At 41.0% G+C, this 14,424-nt stretch overlaps 1 protein-coding gene across 1 annotated transcript in view; it reads right to left on the reverse strand.

Moving 5' to 3' along the window:
- GDPD5 (glycerophosphodiester phosphodiesterase domain containing 5) overlaps nucleotides 1-14,424 on the reverse strand; it is a 173,803-nt gene that overhangs the window by 18,547 nt on the left and 140,832 nt on the right. The window contains 7 exon segments of the mRNA XM_074304095.1: nucleotides 1,280-1,427; nucleotides 1,772-1,929; nucleotides 2,539-2,757; nucleotides 6,613-6,763; nucleotides 8,991-9,073; nucleotides 11,325-11,470; nucleotides 14,025-14,118. Of these exon segments, the coding sequence (XP_074160196.1) occupies nucleotides 1,280-1,427; nucleotides 1,772-1,929; nucleotides 2,539-2,757; nucleotides 6,613-6,763; nucleotides 8,991-9,073; nucleotides 11,325-11,470; nucleotides 14,025-14,118 (999 nt within the window).

Here is a 14,424-nt window from a genome sequence, read left to right on the forward strand (position 1 = left end):
TGAAGATTTGACCAAAAAAAAATCTAAATTTGAGCCAATGTATATTTTGATTCTTGAAAATTTCAAGTGGAAGGTAGGCACAGAGAAGATGAAGAGAAGCATGTAGGAAAATACAGTTTGGGTTTAAGACATGAAAGAGTCCAAAAGTACACAGATCATGCAGAAACATATATTCTTCAGGAATTGGAAGGCATTGGACACTGGGAACTGAACAAAAAGGAAAAAAAAAGAAATTGGTTACATCCAAATAGACAAATGACTGGTTATGGATGTGGGAGTCATATTAACAAAGGTCAAAATCAATATCTAATTTGAAAATAGAGAGATGGGGAACAAGTTAGACTGATTGACTTTGGAGCCATTGAAGGTAGAATACAAGAAATTAGGAGGCAAAGACATGGACCCCAATTATGATCATTTTATGTAAGAGCTGAACCAGGATAAAGCAGGTGTCATGACAAGGAAGTCAAATGGGCCCAGAAACCACCTTAACTAGACAAAGATTGACCATTTTGCTAAGCAAAAGGATGACAGCCAAGAGCAACCCCAGTTTAGAGTACTAACTCATCTGCAGGCTACTGGAAAGGAGAAGGGTGGAAGATTGCAAGCATAAAAAATATACTTTTTAGCTTTAAATCTATGATCTTAAGTGTGGTCTTAGAAGAGTCATTTTTTCTTTCTAAGGTTCAGGAAGGTTGGATTAGATGGTCTCTAATGTCCTTTCTGGTTCTATAATTTTTGACCCTCTTGTTCTTTTCCTTGAAGTCCTTTCTGACTCTCCCCCCCCCCCCATGTCCCTTCTGTATGAATAAGCATTTCTTATCTAATTTGTTCCTCTCATTTAAAGAGTTAAAGAAAAAAAATAACATTAAAGTTATGATTTGTGTTTTCTTCCAGTTACTTCCAGTAACTCTCCTCTAAATTGGATTTGAAGTCCAATCTGACAAAGGACACCCTGTATGAGTCTCTCAATTTCCCAGTACTTCCCAGAAAATTCCCAAAGATTTTAAATTGTCGGTTTTGTATTGGTAGCAGGACTAGACAGATAAAAATCATAGATCTAGGGGAAAAATCTTTTTTTTTCATCCATGGGGAAGTAGAAGGAGAAAGGGAATGGGGTCCTTCCCTCAGTACCAATCTCCTCCTTGTGTTTGCTTTATTAGAATGTAAGCTCCTTGAGGGATTGTCTTCAATTTTGCATAGTGCTTGGTTCTGTAAGTATCTAATAAATGTCTTTTCATTTTCTTCTGTCATTTGTACAGGGACTTGCCAGGCTTACCATGATCCAGATGGGGGAAGGCACCTTGGACAGGGTGTGGGAATTGTCAGATGTGACAGACTGGACGCCTGAGCACCACAGGAGGGAGAAGAGCCAGGGTTCATTGACCGTGTAGAGGTTCACGCTCAGGTTCCATGCAGAGCAGTCCCTGAGTGAATAAAGAACACATGAGTGCTTCTGAAGTCTGACCTCCCCGGGGAACCACAGTCCTGATGTTTCTGAAGGATTGTTGCCTAAATTTTACAGAAAGGGGGAAAGGAATATGTATGAGTTAGTGGCAGAGCTGGGACTCGAAGTTTAATTCCCAATTCATTATCCTGTATTTTTTCTATTATATCATAGCTTAGGGATGCCCTTTCTCTCTAACTAAATTGTAAGCTTCCTGAGGACACGGATACAGTTACAAAGGGATGAGCTTCTTCCCCACTTGGTCTGGTGATTCCCTGAAACCAGAGGAAGAAGAAAAACACTGGAAGAAAGGTCTGGCTCTACCTGATGTCCTGGCTGGAGACCTGAGTGTAGCGTAAATTCAGTTTCTGAATGTGTCCACGTCGCAAACTGGCAACTGTCTCTTTGATGTCTGAGGTCTGCTGAAAGCCCGGAGCTACTTTCTGTACCAATGTCCTTTGTCTGCTTGGCAGCCACATGACCTGAGGTGGAGTAAAGCAGGAGTAAGAGAAGAGAAAGAAAGAACCGGAGAGAAAGGCTCAGTCTGGGATTGGGATGAGGGCTCAATCTAATTTTCAGTCAGGTTCTTCCCAGTTTCCACCTTAACACAAGAAGCCTAAATGAAAATGCTGCAACTCAGGTCATAAGAGAAACTGGGAGATGGGGTCTCTGGAATCTCTTCCCTCTCATCTCCTGAGATCTAGGAGGAAGGGTGCCTGGAAAATGGATGGACAGCTCTAATAGAAGAAAAAAATGTGATTAGTAAATGGCAGAGGTCAAAAAAGGGGGCCCCAAGACTCAAAGATAGAGGAAGCAAGTCTAGCCAGAATTTAAGGAAGGCTTCCGACTAGGATGGAGGAAGAAGAGGTTTTCAGTGGGTAAGGAGACCATTCCATGTGGAAAGTGTGAGCCACAACATAAGTAGGAGAGGATTTGTAGTTTCTCTCCTTGCCAGACCAAGAGATAGCTATGACAAGGGCAGAACTCCAAATGGTTCATGAGTTTGTTCATCAAGTTTATTGAAGACATGGCCATGGATATCAAACAGCCCACTGGGCCTGGGACCTGCCCATATGTTGTGGAGGGCTTACCAGGTGTTGTGGGTGGCCAGAACGGAGGATAGCATCCAGGGTGATATTGAAGAAGGTGCCCCTGTAAGGGTGGTCATGGGGCAGGTCCCAAAGGTTGAGCAGCAGGGTCATATTCCCTTTGGCCAGTTCCAAGAGGTCAGTCAACTTGCAGATGGATTGGTTCTGTGCTTCTCTGTAGTCGGAGGCTGATAGTGAGTGCACAGTCCAGAAGGGGTCAGTCTGTGTGCACAGAAGGTCGACATGTCAGTCATGTCACATATTGGACTCCATACACAAGCTCCATGGATCACCTGACCTCTCCATTATGTCCCTTCTGAATGAATAAGCATTTATTTTTTATTTAATTTCTCATTCTTATTGAATTAATTCACATTCAAAATGGTAAAAATTAGATTTATGTTTTTTCCCATATGTTATCTCTAGTATTCCCCCCTTCTCAAAATTAGGATTTTTAAAAAAATAATTCTTCTTTTAAATCAGTATTTTGACCCTATTATTAGTTTTGCTTAATACAAACCCATTATTTTTTGGTACTTTTCCTCTTTCTCTCTAATCCTTACTCCATGTTTCCCAACCTTTTAGTTTTGAAGTTTTATTTAACATTCTTTCTAGAAACAACAATAACATATTATTAGGCAGTTGCCATGAGTCAGGCACTGTCAGTCAGTCAATAAACATTTAGTACTAAGATTTTGATCAATGCTCAAGGAAAAGGCTTAGCCTGGAGTTAAAAATCTCTCTAGATTTAGTTCTTTCCTTTCCATATCTCTACCCCTTTCTTTTCTTTTCTTTTGCTGAGGCAATTGGGATTAAGTGACTTGCCCAGGGTCACACAGCCAGTTAAGTGTCTTGAGGCCAGATTGAACTCAGGTCCTCCTGACTTCAGGACTCGTGCTCTATCCACTGCAGCACCTAGCTGCCTCTACCCCATTTCTTTAAAACTGAGATCAAATCCCATTCCTTCCATAAATCAAACCTTAACTTCTCGTGTGCCTTCATTTCTTTCTACTCCTAAAAAGCCATAAGCTTCAGACAAGATTACCTATAACCCATTCAATGAGAATGAGTTTACTAAGTAAGAACCCACTACCCACAGAGGACCCTGTACTCCATGCCTGAAAATGCAAATGTGAAAATGACCCAGCAGCCCTGCCTACAGACTAATAATAATATGGAAGGATATAACATGTACACATGAATATAATGCAAAGTAGAATGTGTCAGGCAGTAGGATTCATACAAAATGTTCTAGGAAAATTTAGGTAGAAGGAGAGTTTATGTTTTCTATGGTGGAGTTAAAGATGGTGAGGGACATACTTGGAAGAAGGGCAGATCAAGAAAGGCTTTGTGGAAGAGGAAGCACATGTCCACATTCTGTCCAGTTAAATTAATTGGTGTTTGTACCATCAGGGCAGACCCTGAGTTCCCTGAAATCAATGAATACTCAATTGCTTTTACAGCCCTAGTCCCACATGGCCCTCAGGATTAGAGTTCCAATCTTCCCAACTCCGAGTCTATCTACATACCACCTAGCTTACTTCTTCCCCTAACCTGGCCCAAGTCAAAACAATTTATTCTCCAAGGCAATCCTAACAAACTTCGGCTAGAAATCACCATCTGCTTTCAATAAAAGAACTAGGGAGACTGAATATAAATCAATACATGCTATGTTCACTTCTTTTTTCTGTTTTTTTTTCTCTCCTGTGGTTTTTTCCTTTTCTGATTTTTTTTCTCCCAACAGGATTTGTAAAACAATATATATTTAAATAAATAAATATAATTTAATTTTTAAAACAATTTTGTTCCTTGATGACATGTCTCTCTGCATTTAGTCAGACAAGACCTTGACTGACAGGGCCAGATAAAATGGCAGAAGGGATCAAGCAGTTGCTGCCTGATGTTCTTGTCCTAAGTTCCCAGGAGTAAAGCTATAGGTTTCCTCACCTGTTTAAAAAAAATGGGAACAATAATAGTGCCCACCTCCCAAGGTGCTTATAAAGATAAAACAACATTTGTAAAGCATTTTGCAGACCTTAAAGTGTTGTGTAAATGTTAGCTATCATGACAGGGAATCAGAGAAGGATTTTAGCATAGTTATGACTACTGATTTAGACTAGAACCATGATTTCACTGGCATAAGGAAGTCTCAGGAATAATAGTAATTAAAAAAGCCAATGCTAAGAAACATTTATATAGTTCTTAAGGATTTCAAAGAGCTGTACATACATACAACATCTTTGGGAGGTAGGGGCTACTATTATTTCCATTTTACATATGGGGAAGCTGAGGATGAGTAAAATTAAGTATCCCAGTCACATTGCTATTAAATGGCTGAGGCTAAATTTGAATTCAGAATATGCAGGCCCATCGCTCTATCCACTGTTCCATCTATCCAACTGCTAGGTTGAGAGAAGAAAGTCCTTTCCAAAGGTAGCATATCTGCTTTGCAGTGAATAGTCTTAGAGACCCACCTGGATGTGCAGAAAGGTTCAGTTACTTATTCAGGAAAACAGAACCAAGAGGTACCAAGGAAGGGTGTGAGTCCTTTTTAAAATGTTTATTATTATTATTTTCATCAGTTACATATAAAAATGTTTTTTTGTATGTACATTCATTTTTTACATATTTCTACATGTATATCTTCTGGACTCTAAAACTTTGCCAGTAAACTATAAATTTTGGTTTCTAGTACTGGCTTTGTTATTGTTATTGAGTTATTTCAATTGTGTCCAAGTCTTCACAACTTCATTTGAGATTTTCTTGGACAAAGATACTGAAATGGTCTGCCATTTCCTTCTTGAGCTCATTTTACAGAAGAAAAAATGGAGGTGAAGAGCATTAAGTGGCTTGCCCAGGATCCCACAGCTGGTAAGTGTCTATGGTTGGATTTGAACTCAGGACTACCTGACTTCAAACCCAGTCTATTGTGCCACCTGGCTTTTGAGATAGGCCCTGGTAATGGGCAATGTTGTGGATCCTGGGTACCTTGCCAACATGGGAAGATGTTATCCAATGATGAAGTAAGCCTTAGCTTCTTTATTTATAATATGTGGATAACAATAGCACCCACATCATGGGTCTATAGTTAGGATCTTAAGTCTACACTTGTAAAACACTTTGTAAACCTTAAAGTATTACATAAATGCTTGCTATTATTGTTGTTTAAGAAGCAAAGAGGAGCTATAATTTTCATTGTTGGAGGGAAGACAACAGATAATGGCCCAGAGCTATTTTTAAATACATACATTTTATGAGATAATGTACATAAAATCTCCTGCCACCTGCTGAGTAGCCAGTACTGATATTTGAGAACAAATGCTCAAAGGCAGATTCACACTCATCTTCAGCAGCAGAAGCATCCCCCCTTCCCAGAACCACCCTTCCCTCCTTCCCCTGGCTATGACCATATTTATTCCTGCCTTGGAACTCACACTTCATCAATTCTCCTTGCCCTTAGGAGCAAGGACCTGTCTTCTGAATGGCTAGCTTCTCCATTTAAAGATGGTGCTCCAGGCAACCATCTCTTAATTTTCCCACCTGGCTCCTCTCCTCTGGACTTAGCCTTTCCAACACCTCTCCCTGCAACCTCAGTAGTTTGTTCTCTCTCTCTCTCTCTCTCTCTCTCTCTCTCTCTCTCTCTCTCTCTCTCTCTCTCTCTCTCTCTCTCTCTGTCTCTCTCTCTCTGTCTCTCTGTCTTTCTGTCTCTCTCTGTCTCTCTGTCTCTCTCTCTCTCTCTCTCTGTCTCTCTCTCTCTCTCTGTCTCTCTCTCTCTCTCTCTCTCTCTCTCTCTCTCTCTCTCTCTCTCGCACGCACACACACACACACACACACACACACACACACACACACACACACACCCTTTTGCCCCCTTTCAGTTTAATTTTACATATAGTAGTCCCCTATTAAATTATAAGCTCTTGGAACCATCCATCTCTTTATTCCCATTGTTTAACACAGTGCCTGATACACAGCAGGCACTTAAATAAATGTTTATTGGCTGTTCTTTCCAGGGTATTTTCTCTCCTTCACCCCTACCCCCCAGGCTAGTCCTATCAGAAGTACAAACAAACACACCTTAAGAAACCACTCTCCTGCGTTGAGCTGTTTCAGATCAGTCCAGTTGAACATGGAGGCGGGCCGGCGAGCCAGTTCTGGGACAACTTCATCCACATTGGTTGTGCGGCGTAGGGTAGTGTCATGCATGAGGAACGGAACTCCATCCAGGCTGCAGGGAGAGCAGAAGATGCTTCTTAGCATGTTATCCTGGGCTTTGCCCCAGAACTAACAGAACCAGAGCTCCAAGGAGTTCGCTGTGCCCCAGAGGGTACCCAAAGTTGGGGGCAAGGCTGTGGAGATTCTACCCTATCCTATCCTTAAAGATGTCTGATTATTGATTACCTGTGTAGACTGTCTAGTGTCCACTCCCAAGCTATTCTTATTTTTGAGATGAAGACATATGGGCCAGGCCAATGGTATCAAACGCAAATAAAAAGAGGAGAGAGTGTAGCACTAAACCATATATGACAATTACTTTTTAAAAAAGCTTCAAAAAGTGGTCATTCATGGTTTCAGGTCAACATGGGAGGCTCAGGAATCAACCCTATGCTATTCAACATTTCAATTTTTCAAATGGCATAAAGCTAGGAGGAGGAGCTAACAAGCAGAATGAATCAGTATCCAAAGTTGTCTAAGTAGGTTAGAAAGTTGGTTCAAATAGAAGAAGGTTAAATTTATTAGGGACCACATAAAAGTCTTATACAGGTTAAAATATGATTTTCACAAGTATAAAGTGGGACAGATATAACTAAAAGGGAGGTGGTGGTCCTGTGGAGCTCTGCCATGGTAGGGTCATAGCTGGAATATTGTTTAAGTTCCAGGTGCCATATTTAGGAAGAACAATGAGAAGCTAGAGAGAAAATGTCTAGGATTAGGGACAGAATGACTAAGGAACTTGAGTTTATGCTATATGAGAATGAGGCCAAGAAATTGGGGATGTTTAGAGAAGTGTGGGGTGGTTGTTAAGTTCAAATATTTAAGAGTTGTCACTGAAATACTAGATTTTTTGTTCAGCTTTAAAGAATTAGGAACAATTACTATATTACAGAGAAATAACTTTAGATTTGATGGTAAGGGAAAACTTCCCAACAATTGGAGTTACCCAAAGGTGCATATTCAAGATCAGAATTCTTCAAGCAAAGGCTGAATAGCCATTTGACAGACAGGTGGTAAAGGGAATTAATGATCTGTTATTAGCCATTAAGGCTCCTTCTAGCTCTGAGAATATGATTATCTCTGCTCGTGGATGAATCTCTACCCATTTTTAATCATCTTTACTTGTGTTACCTACCACTCATTCTCAATTATCTAACATACCTTAATTACTATCTCCTCTTTAATATTTACTCAGTTATCAGTATATTTTGTTGATGTATATATATACTCTTGGGCCCTCCTGCAGATTATTAATACCAATAATGTTAAATTGCATTTCCCTGATTCTACTAATTCTGTTTCCTGTACCCTCCTACTCCCATTAACATGTTCTCAGAGAATGCAGTCCTATCCCTTTAATTTTTACAATGATTGACAATTTATCAAATGTCAGTTTCAGAGAAAAAGGGAAGAAATACGCTAACAGAGAGAAGAATTAGGAATAATGAACAGAAAAAGGTCATTTCTAAGGTCCCTTAAAATTCTAAATTCTCTGATCCTATGATATGGACATTATCTCCTAGATTAGGTCTATTTGTACCTAACTCCTCCTGGGCCTAATCAAAATTATTCTGTATACCCTGGGTTTTGACTGGTACCTTAGCCAATGAGTTCATCCATTCAGTTTTCTTCTCTGTGCCTTGATAATTAGATAAGGTCATTTCTCCACCCCATTCCTACCCCATATATGATCTCTCCAAACCATCTGTTGTTCCCTGGCTGAACTCTTTTCAGATCCAGACATTCATAGAATCCCAGCACCCAAATATGGAAGGGATCTTCCAAAATGAATAGTACAGTAGAAAACAGAGAATGATATTAATTAACGTGACATTAAAACAGAATATCAGAGCTGGAAAGAATATGTGTGAATGTATATATGTGTGTGTGTGTGGTTGTGTACACATATATATGGAGATTTGTGAATGCATGTGAGAGTGCATATGCACATATTACTGAGTATATGTATGTATGTAGTAGATAAATTAGATAATCCCAATCTATCTTATTGACCTTGGGCAACCTCTCTGGGGACTTTGGCAAACTTCATTAATAACATTTAGAGAGTTAGACTAGTTTAACTTAAAAGTCCTTTCTAGCATCTTAAAATTCTAACCCAATGTTACCTCCAAAATAAATGCAATTCTAAGAGTCTATGATTTTGTGCTTCTAGAATTTGACCCAATGTGAAATTAGGTCACTCCTGGAAAAAATGAAAAAACATCGTCTGCTCAACTGACCTGATGGTCACATCAGCTTGGACCCCATAAAGCTTCTGCTCCCTGGCTTTCTGGAAGGACATCAATGTATGTTCTGGAGCCAGCTAGGAAGGAAGACATGAAAAGAGAATCATGAGGCTAGCCTCTAGCCCAGCACCCCTTCAGAGGCAATGAGTGTGATTACAAGTAGTTATCCAATTAAGATCAACAAATACCTCTTTCCTTTGCAATGCAATATAATTCTCTTCCTTTTGCAATGCTAGATATGATGAACACAAGGACAAAATTCGAAATGGCCCCTGCCTTCAAGAAGCTTATATTCTATTGAGGGATACCCAAATAGATTCATTTGTTTAAAAAGGGTAACTTGAAGAGGGAGAGAATATTAACAATTCCATGTAGAACGTAGCACCTCAAGAGCAGAGCTCCTGAGTTTAGATAAAGGAGTAGTGAGGTGGCAGTACATTCCAGGCATGCAGGATGGTTTATATAAAAGCATGGAGGAAAATATGAAATGTCAATCCTAGAGTTAGAGGGGCAGCTAGGTGGCGCAGAGCCAGAGTCACAAAACAAAACCTTTCTGAGAAGCAACATCATGATTGTGTTAGAGCAGGGTATACAGCTCTGACACCTGGAGAAGTGGGGAAGGGAAAGATGGGGGCAAGTCCCATCTCTGCCAGTCACTTCCTGTGTGAACTTAGGGAAATCACTTCTACTCTAAAGTAGGATGATCCTAAGATGATACTGGCCTTGAGAGTTCTAGACTTTCATTGTGGCATGGGCTACTTGGGTAGTCTGAGGAAACCAATGGAAGGAATCCTTTTAGAATTATGCTTACTAAGACAGAACATACATAAAAAGAGGGAAGGAGGAAGAGAAAATGGAGAATAATTTTTAAAATAGCCCCTACTATGTGCTATGTGCTTCGAAACAAACAGATATTATCTTCTTTGATCATCACAATAACTCTGGGATATAGGTACTGATATCATTTCCATTTTACAATTGAGGAAATTGAATAAAATAAGTTTAAGTTATTTTTTCAGTGTTACACAGCTACTAAGTGTCCAAGGCCAAATTTGAATTCAGCCTTTTCTGACTCCAGACCCAATACTCTACCTACTGTGTCACCTAGCTGCCTCGACAATACAAAAGAAACCAATTATATTGAAATACAGTCATCAGAATATTAAAAAAAATTAAATTCAGAGATCTTCTTAATATCTAATCATGAACTCCTTTTGGGGATAGGATGGGGATAGACCCAGAATTACAGTACCTAGGATGGCGAGCCCAGAACACACAAGTGTTGGATGAAGAAAATAGGGATAGTTTAGCCTGCAGAAGAGACAGGATTTCTTGGACCTTCCCATGAAGAGGAACCCGATTTGGCCTTGTTTGGTCCCAGAAAGGCAGAACTAGTCGAAAGGGCTAATGGATATGGAAGCAAGTTTCAGTTTGATATAAGGAAAAAATTTTCTGACAGCTAGAACTGTCCCAAAATAGAAGGAGCTGCCTCGGGGAGGAAAGAAGAGAAGGAGGAAAGGAAACTTCCCTTTATTTTCCCTTCTCTATCATTAAGCAGAGGCTGGATGATGAATGGACAGGGACTATATGAGAAAGAATTCTTCTGGCGTGGGGAGGGGGAAGATGATAATACTAAATGGACTCATTTCACTCAGACACAATAACTCTGTGGAAATGGTTCTAGGGATATTCTGATCATTAATTTTACACCTGAAGAGGTTAAAAAAAATGTTGTTAAAAAAAATGTTGCCCCAGGTAATCAGAAGGTAGGAAGCATGAGAAATTTAGAATCATAGTGAGCTGGAAAGGATCCAGAGAAGTTGACAGAGAGGCCAAATTATGTGCTTAGGGTCAAACATCTATTAAGTATCTGAGACAAGATTTGAGCCCAGGTAGATCTTCTTGACTTCAAGGCTAGCAGCACCCTGTCCACCTGACTCCAAAACTAACGCTCTTCCCATTATCCTGAGGCTAGAAGAACTTTTTTCCTGTGTTGCACTGCAAGGAAGCAGGAGAGCCAGGATCTGAATCCAGTTCCTCTGACTGGATGGTGTCTCTAGGACCACTTCTAGCCCTAATTTAATTCTGCATGGTTAGGAAGCTCCTTAACTAGATGCCAGTAAAAAACCCACTGCCACAAGGGGGCAGCATGAAAACAAAGATAAACAAATGAATCTTCTCTGTCCAGGTCCATCCCATGATGGGGCTCCCATGTTTCCCTAAAGCCTGACAAGGGAAAGAAGGCCCTGGGATCTCCAGGGCTGGACTAACTTTGCTTCTCCTGGCCACTCACTCCTCAAAGTTAGCAATGGGAGAGCACTCACTCACCATGGGCGCTCCTCGGTGGCCAATGATGGCTGGCTTTGGTCCCAGATCCTTCTTCTCCATGATGCAGGGGGAAGAGATGGTGAGCGGAATCAGGTAGAGCACAAATACCACTGCGAAGTAGGCAGTGAAGATGACCATCTGGGAGGCTGAAGAGACAGAAGAGAGACTCCATGAAGCCCTCCTAGAATGAGAGAGCCCAGCAGACACACCCGTGTTCCCACCGCACAACTGTTCCCAACCCTGAATCCTGGAAGAGGAGCCACCATGTTTGCCCCCTCTGCTCTTGCAAGAAGTCCTCATCCAACAACCTGCATTTCCACTGCATTTGTTCACCTGTCACGGTTGGACACTGAGCTCTCCCTTCAGGAGAGGGGCCGAGTGAAGGCAGAGCGATGGGAGGCAGTGAGCTACAGTAGGAAGAAGCCAGAATCAGAGGGCTTGGGCCTGAATACTAAATAATTCTGGCTTCAGTTGCCCCATCTATAAAATGAGGAGGATTAGACTAGATGAACTCTAAAACTCCTTTCAGCTCTAAATCTATGACTCAGTCAATGGGCTAAATCCCTTCTTCTCCAGTCCCCAATCTCTCCTATCAGGGTACCCAGAGAAGCCTGGGTGCAGCGGGCAGATTTCTTCCCTTGGGACAGAGATGGCACTTAGGGTGTGTGGATTATCTTTGACAGGCTAGACTAGAGACATAGCGAGACAACAGATGATTTTTTTTTTTCTTCTTTTCTTCAGTGGAAGGTTGTGGGACAAGAGGTTTGCAAACACATTCGTGTGCTCATGGGCCTTGTCCACACAATGCGGGGGATGTGATAAACAGGCGGTGCTGAATTTCAAAAACAACTCAAGAGGTGGGTGTTTTAAATAGACTGCTGTGTATATTTGCGTCCCACAGAAACCTTGAAGAACAGAGAGTCTCTTCTCTGTAGATTTCTAATGGTGTTCCTGAAAGCTACCTTCAATAATAACAATTATAGCAGCAACAACAGTAATGGTAGTAATAATAACAATAACCACAACAGTTAAGGTTTGCAAAATGTTTTCCTCCAAACAGTTCTAGGGAAAAAATAATCTGTGAATCTAGTGTTTTGTTGTTATCATGGGAAAACTGAGGTTTGGCGAGCTTCATCCCCAGCACTTTCTAGTATATTGCCTCACCCTCCAGCCAGGTCTTAGATCCCGGGTCCAGGGAGTCCTACTGTATTCTTAGTTAGATTCCAGACTCCCCTCTCTGGGCCTGATTTCATAGGCCATAATCACTTGAACAGTTGAGAAAGCTTTTAGAAAGGAAAAGGAACAATCCAAGGTTGAATTTTGAATCAGGAAAGCCCGGGGCCTGATTCTGACACATGGGCAATTCATGGAAACTCTTTGTATCCCAGGCAACTCTCTCTTCCCCTTTCCCCTTTTTTCCGCCTATCAGTCTCTCCTTTTTAATTTTTTAGGAGGCAATTGGAGCTAAGTGCCTTGTCTAAGGTCACACAGTTAGTACGTGTCTGACACTGGATTTGAACACAGGTCCTCCCAAGTTCAGGGCAGCAATCTATTCACTGCATGACAGGCAACCCTTTAAGAATAAGTTAACATTCCTACATTAGCAGAGGGATTTTCCACTGGACTTTCCTGTACAGACAAAAATCATTAGTCTAGTTCTTTCTTCCTATTTGGTGAGAGCCAAGACCAAAAAAAAAAAAAAAAAAAAAAAAGAAAGAAAGAAAGAAAGAAAGAAAAAAAAAAAAAAAGAAAATGGAGAAAAAAAAGAAACACTGGGCTTAAATCCCAGAGATCTGGTTCTGATACTCATTAGCTAGGTGATCTTAGGCAAATCACTTCCCTAGGTTTTTTTCTGTAAAATGGAGGAAGTAAAAATGACTCTACCTATTTTACAGGACTAGTGTGAGGATCCAATGACCTATATGTTTATACACTGCTCAATCAATCAATAAATATTTATTAAACACTTATTAAGTGCAAGATCAGGAGGAGGGTCCAGTTGTAAAGAAGGAAACAATATCTCTCTCAAGGGGCTGGCATTCTACTAGAAAAGACAATAAGTATGCATGTACTCATATGTAACAAATGTAAATACATTGTGCTACATATTATATATGGTATGTCACATATAAATACAGTGTAACATGAATGATGCATGTTACACATGTAAATATGTGCAAATACATGCAAATCAGTGAAATACAAACTAGTCATGGGAGGGAGGGCACTAGTGGTTGGAGGCAGGATATCAGGAAAAGCTTCATGTAGAAGATGGTACTCTCGGTGTATAATTTGTATAAAGTATTTTTTAAGCCTTTCAGTGACATAAACATATAAGCTACAATCAACCATCCAACTCCCTCTCTCTATGTGATTTCCCTGATGCTCCCTAGGGATGGTCAGTGAAAGGTGGTGGCGGGGAGTTTGGGGTGAGCGTGGGAGGGCCAGAGTTAGGAGCTGAGTCTCCTGGAGCCTAGTTAGTCCAAGGTACCGTACTTCCCATCCCAGGCCCCTCTCAACCTCTATAAAGTTAGACTGTTTTTGAAGACCTCTTTTAGCCCTGATAGTCTAAGATTCTCTGAGAATACAGATAGCTCCAAATTAACCATCTCTTTGACCCTTCACACCTTCCATCTCTTAGGCCCAGATAACGGCTCTATAGGGATGGTTGTGAACAAGGCCAAATTGTCTTATACTCACAGACTTTTTCAGCTCTTGCAAACTGGCCTGCCACGATCCAGGAGAGAGTGGTTACAGCTATTAGGGCTCCAATGTGCAGAAATGGGGCTGTACCCTGAAGATGAAACACAACACTTCAGGCATTAGCCCTACAGTACAATCCCAGGGAGAAGGGAGGATTAGGGGCTGTCATTTCCCACCAGCTCCATCCTAAGAGCTTTGGAGGAAGGGGCTCCTACAATTAGCCACATGCTTGCTCCTATCTCCTCGAAAGGTTCATGCAGCAGGGGCTAGCTTAGAAGAGATATAAGATACATAGGCTGCTTTCTGGATAGCCATAGGCAACTCGGAAATGGGATTCAATAACTCTACCTTGAGCCATTTGGCAGTGGAGGGCAGAAGCAGCACAAGTCGGGGTGGG

The sequence above is a fragment of the Sminthopsis crassicaudata genome, chromosome 3 (genome assembly GCF_048593235.1).
Source record: "Sminthopsis crassicaudata isolate SCR6 chromosome 3, ASM4859323v1, whole genome shotgun sequence".
Taxonomy (NCBI): domain Eukaryota; kingdom Metazoa; phylum Chordata; class Mammalia; order Dasyuromorphia; family Dasyuridae; genus Sminthopsis; species Sminthopsis crassicaudata.